A 15000-nucleotide genomic window follows, 5' to 3' on the forward strand; every position below is an offset into this window, starting at 1 on the left:
AAAATAGAACTGTTGTAAGTCGATTTTGGGTCACGTGACAAGAATGTGATACGGAACATTTTGGAAAAGTTAAAACAATACCGGTAACTAACTGCCTGCCAAGTTTCATAGGCCCTGGACAAATGCTTTCCCTTCACATAAAAATATGCATAATAATTAGGCTACTCAATTAAGCCTTAATACACTTGAGATATCACACTGTGTTGATCTTTCTAAAAAAATTAATTACGGTATATAACTCTTACCAACTTCCAATGTTTTCACAAACTGAACAGAAGTCTTTGGTCCATCACCAGCAGAAGTGTAGGCCAACATCTGCAATTCATATTCTGTAGATTCTTGCAATCCAGTAACAGTCTTTGTGTAAACTGAAGCGTTGGAAACATCGATCAATTGAACAGCTGACCCTTTGCTACTAATGAACAACTTAAATCCTTTAATTATTCCATTTCTGGAGTCTGCGGGTGGTAGCTGCCAAGATGTTGTGACACTTGTAGAATCTCTTGCAGTCACCGTAAATCCATTGGGAGGTTTAGATGGAGCTGGATCATAGCAAAGTGAAGACATAAAAAAGATAAATTGGCTATAAAAACGCTGCAGTTGAATTATTTCTTGACATTTATTGCTTCGATCATCAGCATCAAGCAGCAAAAGCATTAATCTAGTAGTGAAACATCTAATCAACCATTTGCCAGTCGATGGTTTGACCAATGATAAGGACTGCATTGCTTCAAATCAAGTCAACTTTTTCAGTACAAAAGAGGACTTGATTTGTCACATGAAAAGAGTGGGGGCATTGCCTGAGGAGAAGACTTAGCAAAACTCATTAATGACACTACTTACCATCTTCCATTGTTATTACAAATTGAGGGAGTGTTTGAGGGAACTTTAAATTAGTTCATTAAGTCACATTACTTGACATGTGTTACAGGGATTAGAAATTATGAAGAAAATTCCAGGAGGTTCTGTTATAATCAAGTCATCATGTAGGCACTTAAGAACTGACTCTAGTCTGTGGCACATATATAGTCATTGTCCAGAATTACCAAAAAAAAGATTCTATGTTGTATTATACAGAAATAGTTTAGACTTGGAAATATACGCAGCTTTAATTAAGGTCAGGGAGTTATCTTGTTTGTGTGTGTTGGCAATCTGGTCCCGTGTGAATTGGAAAGTAATAGATGAAAGCACGTCCCTTCAGACTTAGAGAAATAGCTTTTGTAAAACAGCGGTTATAGGCTTAGTTGATCTTTAAAAAAAAGAAGAAAACAGATTACAATATGGTTGCCTAACCCTATCCCACGCGACTTATTAAATGCTAATAAGCAAAGTTTGGGTGCTTCAAAAGCAATTGCCGAAACCCCGTTTACTGCTTACAGGATAACCTGAAAACGGGTGGTCCCATAGTTCCCAAAATATGAGGTTTTAAAAGCTTTCTTCTCTTCAGTCACTTGACTTGCTACTAGCAGGGCCTGCTTTTTCATAGTTAACAAACATGGACTGGTTATTAAAGCCTGAAAACTTCAAAAGCGAGAAAAGTACTGTCACACTTCATGTTTACCTGACAGTAACCATGCACAATATCTTGTCCTCGGTTCATGTTTGAGTTTTGAATAAAGTATTATTTCAAAACTTCTGATTGGTTTTCTTTTAGGAGAAGGGTGTGGCTTGTGCATGGTAAGGGCCAAAACAGAAAACAAGAGAAAAACGAAGAAACATTTAGAGTTTCATAACCATCTTGATATCTTAACTACAATGGTTTTTGTAAGGAGAGGGAAAAGAGATTGACTGGAGTCACTGTTTAACAGTGGGCAATGATGTGTACTAAAACACAAAAAGCACCATCAGCCACAATGATGTAATTGTTTGCTATGGGTTTCGCTAAGGCTTTTGACAACGTGAGGCACAATATACTTAGTGATAAATTGAAGGCCCTTAACTTAAATCCGTATATTTATTTACCAACTGGTATCTTAGTTTTTTTACGAAATCGTAAACAACCAAGTGTAAAGAATTAGTTTTGAAAAAGAAAGGGTAAGCAAAGCCTAGTCCTATTGGTAATATAGAGCGGGCCGAATTTCTAGTGCTACTCGGAGTGACTTTCCAGGGCAATGGCAGATTTACAGAACACATTAAAAGAACACTCTTGAAAGCGAATAAGTGTCTCTATGTGTTAAGGAGCTTAAGAAAGGAAGGATATAACCAAGTGGAAATTGATCATTTATTTCAGTCTTTAGTTTTACCTAAAATTTCGTATGGTTTACCGGTGTATGCTGCCTCCGTACCTGAACTAAAAATACTGTGCAGCGGTTCCTTCGCAGATGTCACAAACGCCGTTTTATATCCTATGCTATAGATATTTACGATTTGCTTAAAAAAACAGACAGCTCAATCTCCAAGAGGATTAGTTGTTTACCTACTCATCCACTGTATAATTTGTTGCCCAGAGTTAAAGAATCCTCAAAACGTCTAAGATCTCAAACAAGCCTACTACATGTACCTTGTGTTAACACAGAACGTTTTAAAGCTACAACCTTGGACAAATTGTGTTGGAAAATGCCAAAAACATGAAATCACAATCGTAATATTTACAGAATAAGTGTCAACACCCCAAATCCCCCTTTCAATGTTGGAAAATGGATAAAATGCAAACTTGTGTTAGATGAAAGTGTTTTGTCAACATTGCACAGGGGTGGGGAGGGAAAAAATGTTTATAGAATGATTTTTTTACAACCCTTGTGATCAAGGTTGTAGTTTTATTAATACACTGTATTTAAAAATACTCTCATTTTTAATTAACAATATGTAAATATAGGTATGTATTTTTACTGGTATATTTAATAAAGACAAAGAGATAAAGACAAAGATAAATTATGCAGTATTTAAACAGAACTTACACACAAAGAAATGTTGGGGAAAAAAAAGAAAAATCAACAAAATTATTGTGTTAAAATGATAAAATACAAATTTTGGGAAAATCGAGCCTTTCATGGAATTTTTTTTTCTTTTCACATTTTTTCTCCCTCTTTTGTGGTTCTTGTTAAGCCTAGATATTTCCTAGCCAGCAAGCAGGCTCTTCCGTTGAAAATGGCGCCCGCTCGAAATATCCTCTTCCGTTAAAAATGGCGCGCAGTCGAAATATAAGGGCTTGGTAACTAGTCAAGTTACCAAGCCCTTATATTTCGACCGCGCGCCATTTTCAACGGAAGAGGATATTTCGAGCGCGCGCCATTTTCAATGGAAGAGCCTGGCTAGATCTTTCCTTAAGTTTGCAACTGTTTAAGGTGACTCAACTGAGCACGATCTCTTCTCCAAATGAACGATTATCATAAATTCCTAATTGCTTTGAATTTACTATAATAATTATTGTTAATTTAGGACTCTGTGCCCCAGGAATTGTGGTAGTAGTGGATTGGATTTGAACCTGGAGTTTCAACTCTATAAGTCCTGCTTCGTTTGGCTTCACCACTGAAGATCAAGACACCGCATTTTCAAAAAAACAATTTCTTTAAGTCTCTCATAGAATATCATTGCCGAAGAGTAATTAGGCGTAGGCTAGATTAATTAAGTGTAAACTTTTATTTTAAAATGTTTAGCTTTGTCGTGAAGTTCAGTAACCGACCGTTTGCAGTGTTTAATATTGTTTTTTTGCCGAGTGATAATACAGCATTATCAAATAGTGTTTAAAATATTGTCCTTGGGAAGCTAGAGGTGTGGTGGTCAAATGGTTTGGTGACGGGTTAAATTAATCAACATTCCCAGGTTCGAGTCCTATGTCCATATACTTTAATAAGGTTGTCTTTTAAAAAAATAATTATATAACCATTTCCCATAATCCATATCAAGTTTTCAGTCTTCTAAATTAACGATACGTGTAATTATAGTAAATTCAGAGCAAAATTAATCAGGAATTAGCGATTATCGTTGATTCAGAGGTAGAGAATGGGTTGCTTAACTAATTGGGATGATCTTTCTAAAAAATCATCACGGACGGGATGAACTTGAACTTGCAAATTATCAGCTCCCAGTTGGCTAGATAACTCAGTTGGTAGAGCAAGGGCAGTGCAATCGCATGGCCATGGGTTTGAATCCGGTTCACAGAGCATGGATTTATTTCAAGCTTCTACTTACAAGTGACCAGCTCTTAGTTGGATTGATAACTCAGTTGGTAGAGCAAGTGCAGAGCAATCGCATGGCCATGAGTTTGAATCCCATTCAAGCCTGGAATTTTTAGGCTTCCTTTTCATTGCTCAACTAAACGTAATGATCTTTCCAAATTTCATTTCATTCTATTCTGCAGCTCAAATATCTATTTAAATAATAAATAAAAGGCTCATACTTTCCATAAAATGGGTTTCTTTAATTTGTAGCCAAAAGTACCGGGGAAAAGTGATGACTGGAACATTCCAGTGGTACATACAAGTACATGAAACAGGTGCACATGCAATGTAATGGAATAAGCCATGAAAAAAACTAAAGACGATATAATCTTCAGCCTTACAAAGACTTTCGTTTTTTACCTATACATTGATTTAAATGGGAGACAGGCAGACTTACCTAACTTAAAGGGAGCCTTGTTTTAACAAAAGTTAAATTAAACAATTACTTACTATCTTCCTTTGTTCTTGCGAATTGAACAGAACTGTTCATTCCATCACCAGCGGAGGTAAAGGCCAACACATGAAATCCATATTGTGTAAATTTAGCCAATCCGGTGACTTTTTTTGTGTACATCATGATGTTGGAAACGGAAATTTGTTCTAGTCTGTAAATTTTGGAGCCTTCTTTCCTGAAGAATATCTTAAATCCTATAACGATTCCATGTCTGGAGTCGGGGGAAGGAAGCTGCCAGGACGCTATGATAGCCGTAGATGTGTTAGCAGTCACTGCAAAATTGCTAGGAGCTTTTGATGGGACTGAAAGATTTCAAATGCAGCAAAGACAAGAAATCAGACTGAACTTTGCCCATGGAATGAAATAAAAGAAATGTGATTCAACCATTCTTAATTGAAAAGCAACTTTCTTCCTTTCTTTCCAATAAAGGAAATTAATTCGATGAAGGAAGTGACATTTTAAATGAACAAAGATGGCTTATCAGGAACAAGAAAATACCTAAATAAATGAATAAATCAATCAATAAATAAAAACACCATTTCATTCTAAATTTGCAAATATCTCAATTTATTCTATCTTCTCCCACACCATGTGGAATAATTATTGTCTGTCTATGGGCTTTCATTCAACTGTAATTCACCACATTGCTCCCAATTGACTAGATATACTAAGCCTGATAAAAAGCTACAGTCCCTTACCATCTTCCAATGACCTTGCAATCTTTGAGGAACTCTTTGGTCCACACTCCACAGAACTGCATACACACACTTGAAATTCATATTCTGTGAATTTCTCAAGTCTTTTAACTTGCCAGAAGAAAACCAACGAACCATTGATAATTGCAACATTTTTTGCGTAAATTTCCCAAGGCACATCTTTGATAGTTTGTATTTCTGATACGTTGGAGTCTCGCTTTTGGTAAAGAAGTTTAAAGGTTATCAAGTTTCTTTCGTCGTAGTACCGTTTTGAAAGTTTCCAAGAGGCCGCGACACTAGTCGATGATTGTGCTGTCACCTTGACAAGAACAGGAGCTTCAACAGGAACTGGTATGGAGAAAAAGGAATTGCTGAATACAGAAGAATACCGCACAAGTCCAGAAACATCACTACTTATTAAATTTAAATGTGCTAGAAAATCGTTCTTTATACGTAATTTCTGAACCCATACTCTACTTCTGAAATGACGATTATCGGCAATTCCTAAGTTTCTCTAAGTTGACTATTATCGTCAATTTAGGACGCTTAGGTCTTGCTAGGGATTATGGGAAATTAATATATATTTTGTGTGGGATTTTCCCACACTTTGTCAGGAGCGGAGATATTTCTATATTTATTTGTATCGGGAAGTGTTCGTCACATGGTCTCTATTAGGAAGAGAGAGGACCCTGGGAATGTGTGTTTGTGTAAAGGCGGCCATTTAATACTCTTCTCGGCTGTTGCCATTTGGTGAATTTTGACTTGTTTTCTCCATTCAATTAAGTTGCAAGGTAAGGAAAAATCGTATAAACGAACAAAAGTTGACGTACTTGTAAACACTTTGAAATAAATTTGAGTTTTTGTTACTCTCACACAAAACGAGTTAAGTTTGAAAATATGCTACTTTATAGTAAGTTTTACATGTACAACCCTTCAACTTAGCTTTATTGTGGGCTTTTACAGAGCAAAACTGACAATTTATGTCTAGATATTTCTGGATTTGTCATAGTTCTTAGTTTTGGAGATTCGGAGGGAGGAGATTAAGTCTTAAGACCTAATTTTAAACCACGGGCTGCTGGGTAGTTATTTTAGTGCATAAAAGCTCCCTTTCTGTTTGCATATGCAATAAATTCTTGGATAAATAAGGAACAATCGTACAAAACTCCACTTCTCGGACAGAACTGTCTGCAATTATGCGCGACGCAGTCTGCAACTGTAGGAAGAAAATTTATACTTGAATTATTTCATTACTTTTAATTCCTGTTTATTGCTACCAACAACTGAAGTTTCACAGACAGATATAATGACAAAGTCCAGTATTATCCTGTAGATTTACGATTTAACATTAGCAATTTGAGGTAACGTCTCTTTTAACTACGATTTGTTGACACGTTGTGTGACAACGCCAGTTTCTGTAGATTTGCAAGTTAAAAAATAGGTCTGCAATGCGTACTTGTGTGCGATTTCAGTCAAATAAACGTTGATGATTAGCATTACAGTAAATATTACTTAATAATGTTATCTTATAAATGTTGTAGTAAATGTCTAGTAAAGATTCCGTAGAATCTCCAAGCTGCAGACGAGAAAATGGTTAGGGGAGAAACATGTTTGGACTTTTAGTTTCGAGGAGATTGGGGGTGCTTACCATTTGTCCGAATAAACCGGCTGGGACGACCGGTAAGTAATGGTAACAGTTTTTCCTAACTCAGCAAACCAGCCCAACAAGAAAGCGCTTAATACCATTTGCAATTGTTTTCGGCTGATGAGAGACTGGAAGCTGGAAAATTTAGTAAATGGTAAGGATATTTCCACTGTTCCGTTTGATGGGAAATGCCATTTACTGTGGTTTGTGTATTTCCCAGTCAACAGACAAAGCTGGACATGGCCCCAAGGGGAAGGAGGGGGCGGTGATTGACAGAGTTAAGAGTCACTGAAGTAAACATTTTGGAGGTTAGGGCCAATCTCGACCCCAGAGTTCTTCTCTTGACTGAGAGAGAGAAGAGCTCTGGGGAATCCTAAAACAAAATATCTTCTCATTGGTTTTCGTGGAGAATAATCAAAAGCATCTCTAATTGGTGCATTCGTGTTAGCACGAGTAGTGAGCAGGCGCAGTAAGGTTCAAATAGCCAATTTTTGGCTATAAGAACACTACGGCGCATGTTCTCCTAATTAGAGTTTCCCAGAGCCTCGGGTCTACCCTAGGCTCTGCTGATGAGAATGAGGTAAGGGGTTTGAAACGCATTACATTTGGGTGCATTGGAGCATATGAGTTTCTTAGCCACCAAATCTTTTGCAATTAACTGCCAAAATGTGTCAGTCTGTCAACACGCTTCAGGCATGAACACACTACTTCAGCAAAGAGGTAAATGCCATCTACTTTTATTTAACAGCGGAAATATTGGAATCAGTCGCTAGTAATGAAAGGAGAATTTGTTAACGATAAAGCTGGATAAATCAGCGGGCAAGTGCAATTGTGACATGTGACCATGTGACAAACACTTTGCTCTCGAAAAAAAATAAAGCCAGGCATATCTCCGGTGCTGACAAAGTGTGGGAAAATCCCACACAAAAACTAATGCCTTCAAACTTCCTGTGAAAAATTTTCACACCTACTGGTAATGTTAAAACAGAAAAGCTAATTTGTAAAAGCATACTTTACGTACAGTGGTGTAAGCTGGAAGTACGAACTCTTAGCTGACAATTGCACTTGCCTGCTGATTTATCCAGCGTTATCATAAACAAATTCCCCTTTGCTACTAGCGACTGATTCCAATATTTCCTCTTACAAGTAAGAGTAGACGGCATTTACCTCTTTATCGAACGCAAATATTTTATGAGTCTCTGAAGTAGTGTGTTCATGCCTGAGGAGCGTTGACTCTAACACTTTTTGGCAGTCAATAGCCCTTTTCACAGTTAGTTTTTCTCATTTGCATTACAATGTAATCTAACGTGAATGCGAGGCAATTTCGGGTTAAAACTACAAAATAGCCCGAAATTGCCTCACATACATGCTAGATTATATTGTAATGCAAATGAGAAAACCTAACCGTGAAAAGGGCTATTGCAAAAGATTTGGTGGCTGAGAAACTCATATGCTCAAATGCACCCAATTGTTATGCGTCACAAGCCTTAATCTGCAAAACGTTTACTTCAGTGACTGTTAACACTGTCAATCACCGCCCCCTCCTTTCCCCGTGATAACTTGGAGCCATGTCCAGCTTTGTCTGCTGACTGGGAACACACAAACCACAGTAAATGGCATTTACCATCATGGTACATTATCCCAAACTCCATCATATTTAAGCTTTGGTATCCTGTGTCAACCAACGGCTACACTGGATTTTTTATTTTGCTAACGTTAAAAAAAATAGTATTACGAAGCAAAACCATTTCAATGGAGAATTGTGATTGGCTCTTAAACCTTGAACATCAAAACACCACCACATTTAATCTCATGGGTGCTTTGTGTGATCTTCTTGAATACTCCATAAATATTTACCACGAGAAATTTACCTTGGGGAATTTGGTAATACTCACTAAATGCAGTGTCCCATCGTAAAAGGGTCACTTACCATGACAAAAAGACCCCCGGGTAATAGCACGATAAGAGAGCTACAGTGCTTTTTAATACCATTTAGCAAAAAAATCCAGAAATTTCGGTTGAGAGTCAAATAGAACAGTGAGGGTGCTTACCATGTGTCAGAATAAACCGGTTGGGATGACCGATGAAAGGGTTTTTCCAAAATCAGCAAACCAACCGAATGAGATGGTGCTTACCATTTGCAATTCGCTTTCCCGTTATTGTTGTCGGCTGATGAGAGACTAGAAACTGGAAAGTTTAGCAAATGGTAAGGCAATTTCCACCGTTCTGTTCCGAACAGAAATAGAGGACTACTTCTAGAGGTAGTCCACAATTTCCAAACGGATTTTCCACAAAAATTTCCTTTCCATTTCAACTTTCAACTGAAATTTCCGGATTGTTTGGACAAATGGTAAGCACCCTAATTTTCCGGAAAATCCATTCAAAATTTGTAGACTACCTATACAGAGGTAGTCCTCTTTTTCTATTCCGAACGGAACAGTAGAAATTTCCTTTAAATACCATTTGCTAAATTTTCCAGTTTCCAGTCTCTCATCAGCCGAAAACAATTGCAAATGGTAAGTGCCATCTCGTTGGGCTGGTTTGCTGATTTTGGAAAAACTGTTACCATTATTCACCGGTCATCCCAACAGGTTTATTCTGACAAATGGTGTGCAAACATGTTTGTGCAGCTTGGGATTCTACGGAATCTTTATTCACTACAACATGACAAATTTGTGTTACATTTACTGTAATGGTAATCATCACATCTATTTGACTGAAATCCCACAAGTACGCATTGCAGACCTATTTTTTTTAAATCAGAACCCCAATGCCTAACCTTGCTGGACTCAACTGGGAATATTCGATTAATAACCCTTTCACCCAACCACTAGTCTACCGCAGCACTATTGTTGTTGTTTTTTTTTAATGTCAAATTTTTTTCTTCTGAAAGTCGCCGTAGACATGTATTATCACTGGCTAAGAAAAAAGTTTAAACAGGAGAAAATGTTCATTACCAAACCTCAAGAAAAAGCTCACCATTTTAAAATCAAGTACTAGTCTTAACCACTATTTAGCAATGACTTTATATATACTACATGTACTTAGTCTTGATAAATAATTGGTGCAATTGACAGCCAGTTGATCTTAAGTTGTTAAGTGGATAAAAACAGCTCCTTCACAGTGGGTGCTCCGGATTCATATCCCGTCCAGGGATGTAACGTTTACTTTTCTTTCTTTTCATCTGCTATCACAAGATCCGGGACAGAGTAATCTAAATTGACAACAGCAGTCAATCCAGAGAAAATTTGGAATTGTTGATAATCGTCATTGTAGAGCTCGAGGTAGAGGATATATTGAACTTTTACAATACTAACAGAAGGCTGTCAAATACTATTCCTGAACATATACGCATAAAGAACAAGTTCAAATGGAGTTCATTTTTTCTTTTCTAATTTTGTCTTTTTAAATAGTTACATGCAGACGGATCTGCTAAACTTATAGAAAATAAGTTCATGAGTTACCTAGAGATTTAAGTGTCCCATAGAGCTCAACTCTCAATGCCTTATGACCAAAAAAGTCAGTTGGCTGAAAGCGGATGAAGCTCGCTATGATAACCTCCTCAAGATTATGCTTGACAACGTCGTTTCGCCCAGTATTTCCATAAAAGACCTGCAAAAGAAATTAGAATTTACGCTGACAATTATGGACGGTGACGATGACACTGATGATGACAGTAGCCTGAATATAAGCTAAAGACAGACGCCTCTGTTTGGTAAGACAAATTCACGGTGGTAATGTTTACTTTCAAAAGTTAAATGTCAACTGTCCCAGTATCGGAAACCGCGGCTTTTTTAAGGACGGTTCCCACTACTCCAAAGGTATTTTTTCCCGTTTTACGGATATGCGGGAATAGCAAATATCTACATTTTTTGTTATTGAAATCCAAAAAGAAAATTTGGAGTAACCAAGCATTTTTCAAAGTTATTTAATCAATAATATTTGTAAAAAGCTGTAAAATACAAAGCAATGTATAGCGTTCTTTTCCAAATTGAAGCTCCGAACAATGGATGGTTATCCCCAATTTTCGTTTTGCATACCAAGAGCACTTGCTGAGTTCTGCTTTCTTCACATAGTTTTAAACTACGCAAAAATATCCGTGTATTAGTAAGCACCATCCATGGGAAACCCGAGTATCTTGAAATGCGCAGAACGTATGGGCAATAACAATTGTAGGCACCATCCTTAAATAGAATCTAAAATCATGCCGTCCACATTTGTGTTATCTCCCTCTCCCTCAGCAAAACGATGAAAGAAAAACTTGAGGAGTCCCCTTCGAAACATTTTTTTCATTTAAACATATTTATACACATGTTTGCCCCAAGAGCTAAATGAGCTCATCACGGGGGGCTTACACCAAAATTCTAATTACCACATAAAAAAACAAACACGGGCACGGGATACAAAGTAAGTCAAAAAAGACAGTTTTAAGTTAATTAGGTTAATGATAATGACCACAAAAAGAAAAACGTTTAGACTCTCTTATAAAGTGCTGGACATGAGAGAAGATTTCAACGTTTTCATTATTTGACATGTCAGAAGAGCCAAACAGAAAAACTTCAACTTTTTGCTGGTCAGAATATTTAAACCATTGACCAGAAGCTATGTGAGCAGCAGCAGCGAGCAAATCAGATCTGAGGGCAGCATAATTAGGATATGGTAAAAAGAAATGAGTTATAGTCTCATTGTATAGGTAAAATTGTAGGTAAAATAGGTAAAAGAAATAAGACCGATGCTGACTAAGTTCCACAGAAACCAACTTAAAGAGAATCCGCTCAGCCACCAGCAGATCTTCCTCCAAGATCAACTCCAAACAGAAAGCTACACGTACCAGTTGATGAACAAAGCAGTGAAATAATGATCTTTGTATTGTCAAAGCCAAACTAAATGAACTTACAACTTTCACGAATGTACTTTCAAAACGTCAAAATCAAACGTACGATAGATGTATTGGATTGCACTGTTCTTTTACTAACTCCAAATGCGCAGAAGCTCGCAGAATCACGCACTGCAATGGAGACTAAAACGGCAAAAGACTTCACAGTCATTTTTATGCTTCATGTTGAAAACAGCCGTTTGAAAGAACGCCCCCGCTAACCTGACCACTGGAAATGTTTCACTGACGACTTGTTTTCGATGTGGACCACAAGGCAAAAACAAAATCAACCATTTTGGTGAATTTACGAACAATTTTCCTTCAACAATCAAATTTACTAGCCAATAAAGAACAACAAGCTATGTAGACTTGTCAAAACAAAGAACGAGTTAGACTGGCTAAATTATACCAGAAACACGTTCAATATCAAAATTATAAGTCTTATAATAGAAATATTTCAAGAATATTTCTTAGAAATATTTCAACTACGACCTCCAAGAAAATAGCGACAACGTAAGCGAAACTCGAAAACTAATGAACAGTACGTTAGGTCGTAATTCTAAAACGACAATGATTAACGAGATTTCCAGTGGGGGTCGATCATATACTGACAAAAAAAGAGATAGGGGATAAAATGAATCTACATTTCGTCATGCTCAGGAAGAAATTGGACAAGAACATTCCATATACAGGTGCCCCAAAGGAAAAAATCATAAGTAAGAGGGCATCTACAGGCCTCGAAAATGAGTTATAGGACAGTTGGTTCCAGGCAAAACATTTCTGGCGTTTTGAAGCAACAAAAATAATAAAGATAGGTTTAAAATAGCATTGCAGCACTTGTTTGACAATTTTGATGTGAATCCCCGTAAAAACGAAGGTTTTCTTACTTCTATTCCATGTATTTTTATTCCAGAATACAGTCAATCGAACGCACCCTTAACATATACGATAAAACTATACACCCTTTTAATAAGTCTAATATATGCCGTTTTCCGCTAATGACGTCGAACTCGTGCTTTCAAATTTCATTCAGAAATGTACAAAGGCCTTAAACTTTTCCGATTTCTTTTCTTGTTTTAAGCCTTTGTACATTTCTGAATGAAATTTGAAAGCACGAGTTCGACGTCATTAGCGGAAAACGACATATATTAGACTTATTAAAAGGGTGTATAGAAAGGAAAGCTAGCACAAAGTTGCGCAGCTTACACACTGATGAATCTAGACTGTCATAGGATAATCACATTTGCACATCGTACTGACCTAACGGCCAAAATGGCTTGTGTATGCTTTAAAACACTCATCCACATTCAATAGTCGTTTTCACCAATCGGATGAATTTCTCTAGACAGGTGAGTAAGTTGCTGTTCCTAGTAATTCACCCAACAAACCTGAAAGCCTGGGGAGGGATTGCAACGTGGCCCCAAGGAAATAGTGGGGTAAATAGATGAACAATGGAATGCAAAATGAAGAATTGCATAATACCACTAGTGGCATTACGTAATGCCTCATGTTTATTAAAATAAGCATTTCATGACTCCTTTCTTTGTTGTTCCTTGATATCTGCCACTCGGAGAAAACCTTAAAAGCCCACTTTGTTGCGTTCCTTGAAACCTTTGGAATGCAGTCATCCAAGTCTTTTTTCTCTCACTCTTCCACCGTTTTTGGCCGCCTAATTTAACTGTCGTTTTGGAGTCATGTTGTCCTCGGTTCAAGAGCCCTCAAAACACTAAACCGGAGCATTTTTACGCTTACCGGCCAAAGTGAGTAACATTTTTATACATCGCTCAAATACATTTCTTCGATTTCCAGGTGAACTAAACTGGCACGTCTTCTCGTGTAGCGTGTTTTTTGTTCAGGGTGTTTTTCGATTCCCATCGAACTGAGCTAGACCGCCTTTCACAAAGGAATAGTCTTTTTCCCATCACGATTGGTGAAAACGGCTATTGAATATGGAGGAGTATTTTAAGCCATTTAAAACATGCGCAGTACGTGTTTTATCAGATATAAAAAATCCCTCAGGCTTCGCCCTCAGGACTTTTTATACCTGATATCTGCATGATATCTGATACTCCATCTTATGCATAATTAAATTATATTAAATAGTAAGTATAAAATTAGACCTCTAACGAACGACTTAAGAACATTGAATTCTATTTATCGCCCAGTGCAGCCGGACTTCGACTATTGCAGCCTTGTGTGGGGTAATTGCTCAAAAAAGCGTGCTTTCTGTCGGAACTCTGAGATGCATAACTACAACATCCGAAGCAGAAAGTTTGACACGCACTCGTCCAAACTATGCAAAACTGGTTAAAAGGATCTTTTGCTTGTCGAGGGCAACAGCATGGGATGCACTTCCAAGTGACATTTGAGATTAGTTTCAAAGCGTTTTTTGAGGAAGGACCAACCCGATATAGTTATAGAATAGGTTTTTTCGTGATAATTATGTTTAGTGTATCAATAATTATTATTTTCTATAATAAAGTACTCAAATTTTGGTTTTAGCAATTTAGTCTCTGTAACATACATGTAGGTAACATTAGTATCGTTTAAAATAATTTTAGCATTTTTTATAACAAGTCATATATGTAAGATTAGATAGGTACACGGCTCATTTAGAAACCAATATTGCATGTTGAAATTACTATCCTGTAGGAGTAAAGTCAATGCATGCGTGCTTTTGTTTGTTCAATGTTGTCTGAGCGCATTGTTTTTCTCGACGACGAAGTTTTCAAGGGTCAACCTTTCGCCAGCAGAATTACTTACTTGATGTCCAAACACAATTTAAGCCTACAAAAACTTGCCAATTCGCGCATTCCTCTAAGCCTAGCTACAAATTCTAAATAGCCCAAATATTTTCTTATTAAACAGTTTTCTATAAATATTACAAACTGATCAAAAACTTAATTCATTGACAAGACCGCAATGCGTCAGTCTCTACAAAGTGACTACAACAAGTACAAATATAAAAGGGCAGCACTAAAAGCCGGAATCCGAAAGCTGGAAACAATTCGCGAGAACTACAACAACTTGCTCACTCCTTTCACCCTCTGCTATAATCTGCACACGCAAGTATTTAACTCTGAGAAAACGTACATGTAACTGTAAAATGGACCTGACCTTGCTATTCTCAGTGGATATACAGACTAAAGAATGGTGATGGCATCATCAAGCTA

General features: G+C 37.1%; 2 protein-coding genes across 2 annotated transcripts in view; both read right to left on the reverse strand.

Moving 5' to 3' along the window:
• LOC138004522 (cell adhesion molecule DSCAM-like) overlaps window positions 1-11999 on the reverse strand; it is a 20769-nt gene extending 8770 nt beyond the window's left edge. The window contains exons 1-5 of the mRNA XM_068851056.1: window positions 11928-11999; window positions 10416-10563; window positions 5313-5657; window positions 4611-4916; window positions 246-542 (exon numbers count right to left, since the gene is read on the reverse strand). Coding sequence (XP_068707157.1) covers window positions 246-542; window positions 4611-4916; window positions 5313-5657; window positions 10416-10563; window positions 11928-11999 — 1168 coding nt within the window. The remainder of the gene's footprint in view (window positions 1-245; window positions 543-4610; window positions 4917-5312; window positions 5658-10415; window positions 10564-11927) is intronic.
• The window catches only part of LOC138004092 (uncharacterized), an 888878-nt gene that overhangs the window by 573999 nt on the left and 299879 nt on the right, over window positions 1-15000 (reverse strand). The window lies entirely within an intron of this gene.

The sequence above is a fragment of the Montipora foliosa genome, chromosome 5 (assembly GCF_036669935.1).
Source record: "Montipora foliosa isolate CH-2021 chromosome 5, ASM3666993v2, whole genome shotgun sequence".
Lineage (NCBI taxonomy): Eukaryota > Metazoa > Cnidaria > Anthozoa > Scleractinia > Acroporidae > Montipora > Montipora foliosa.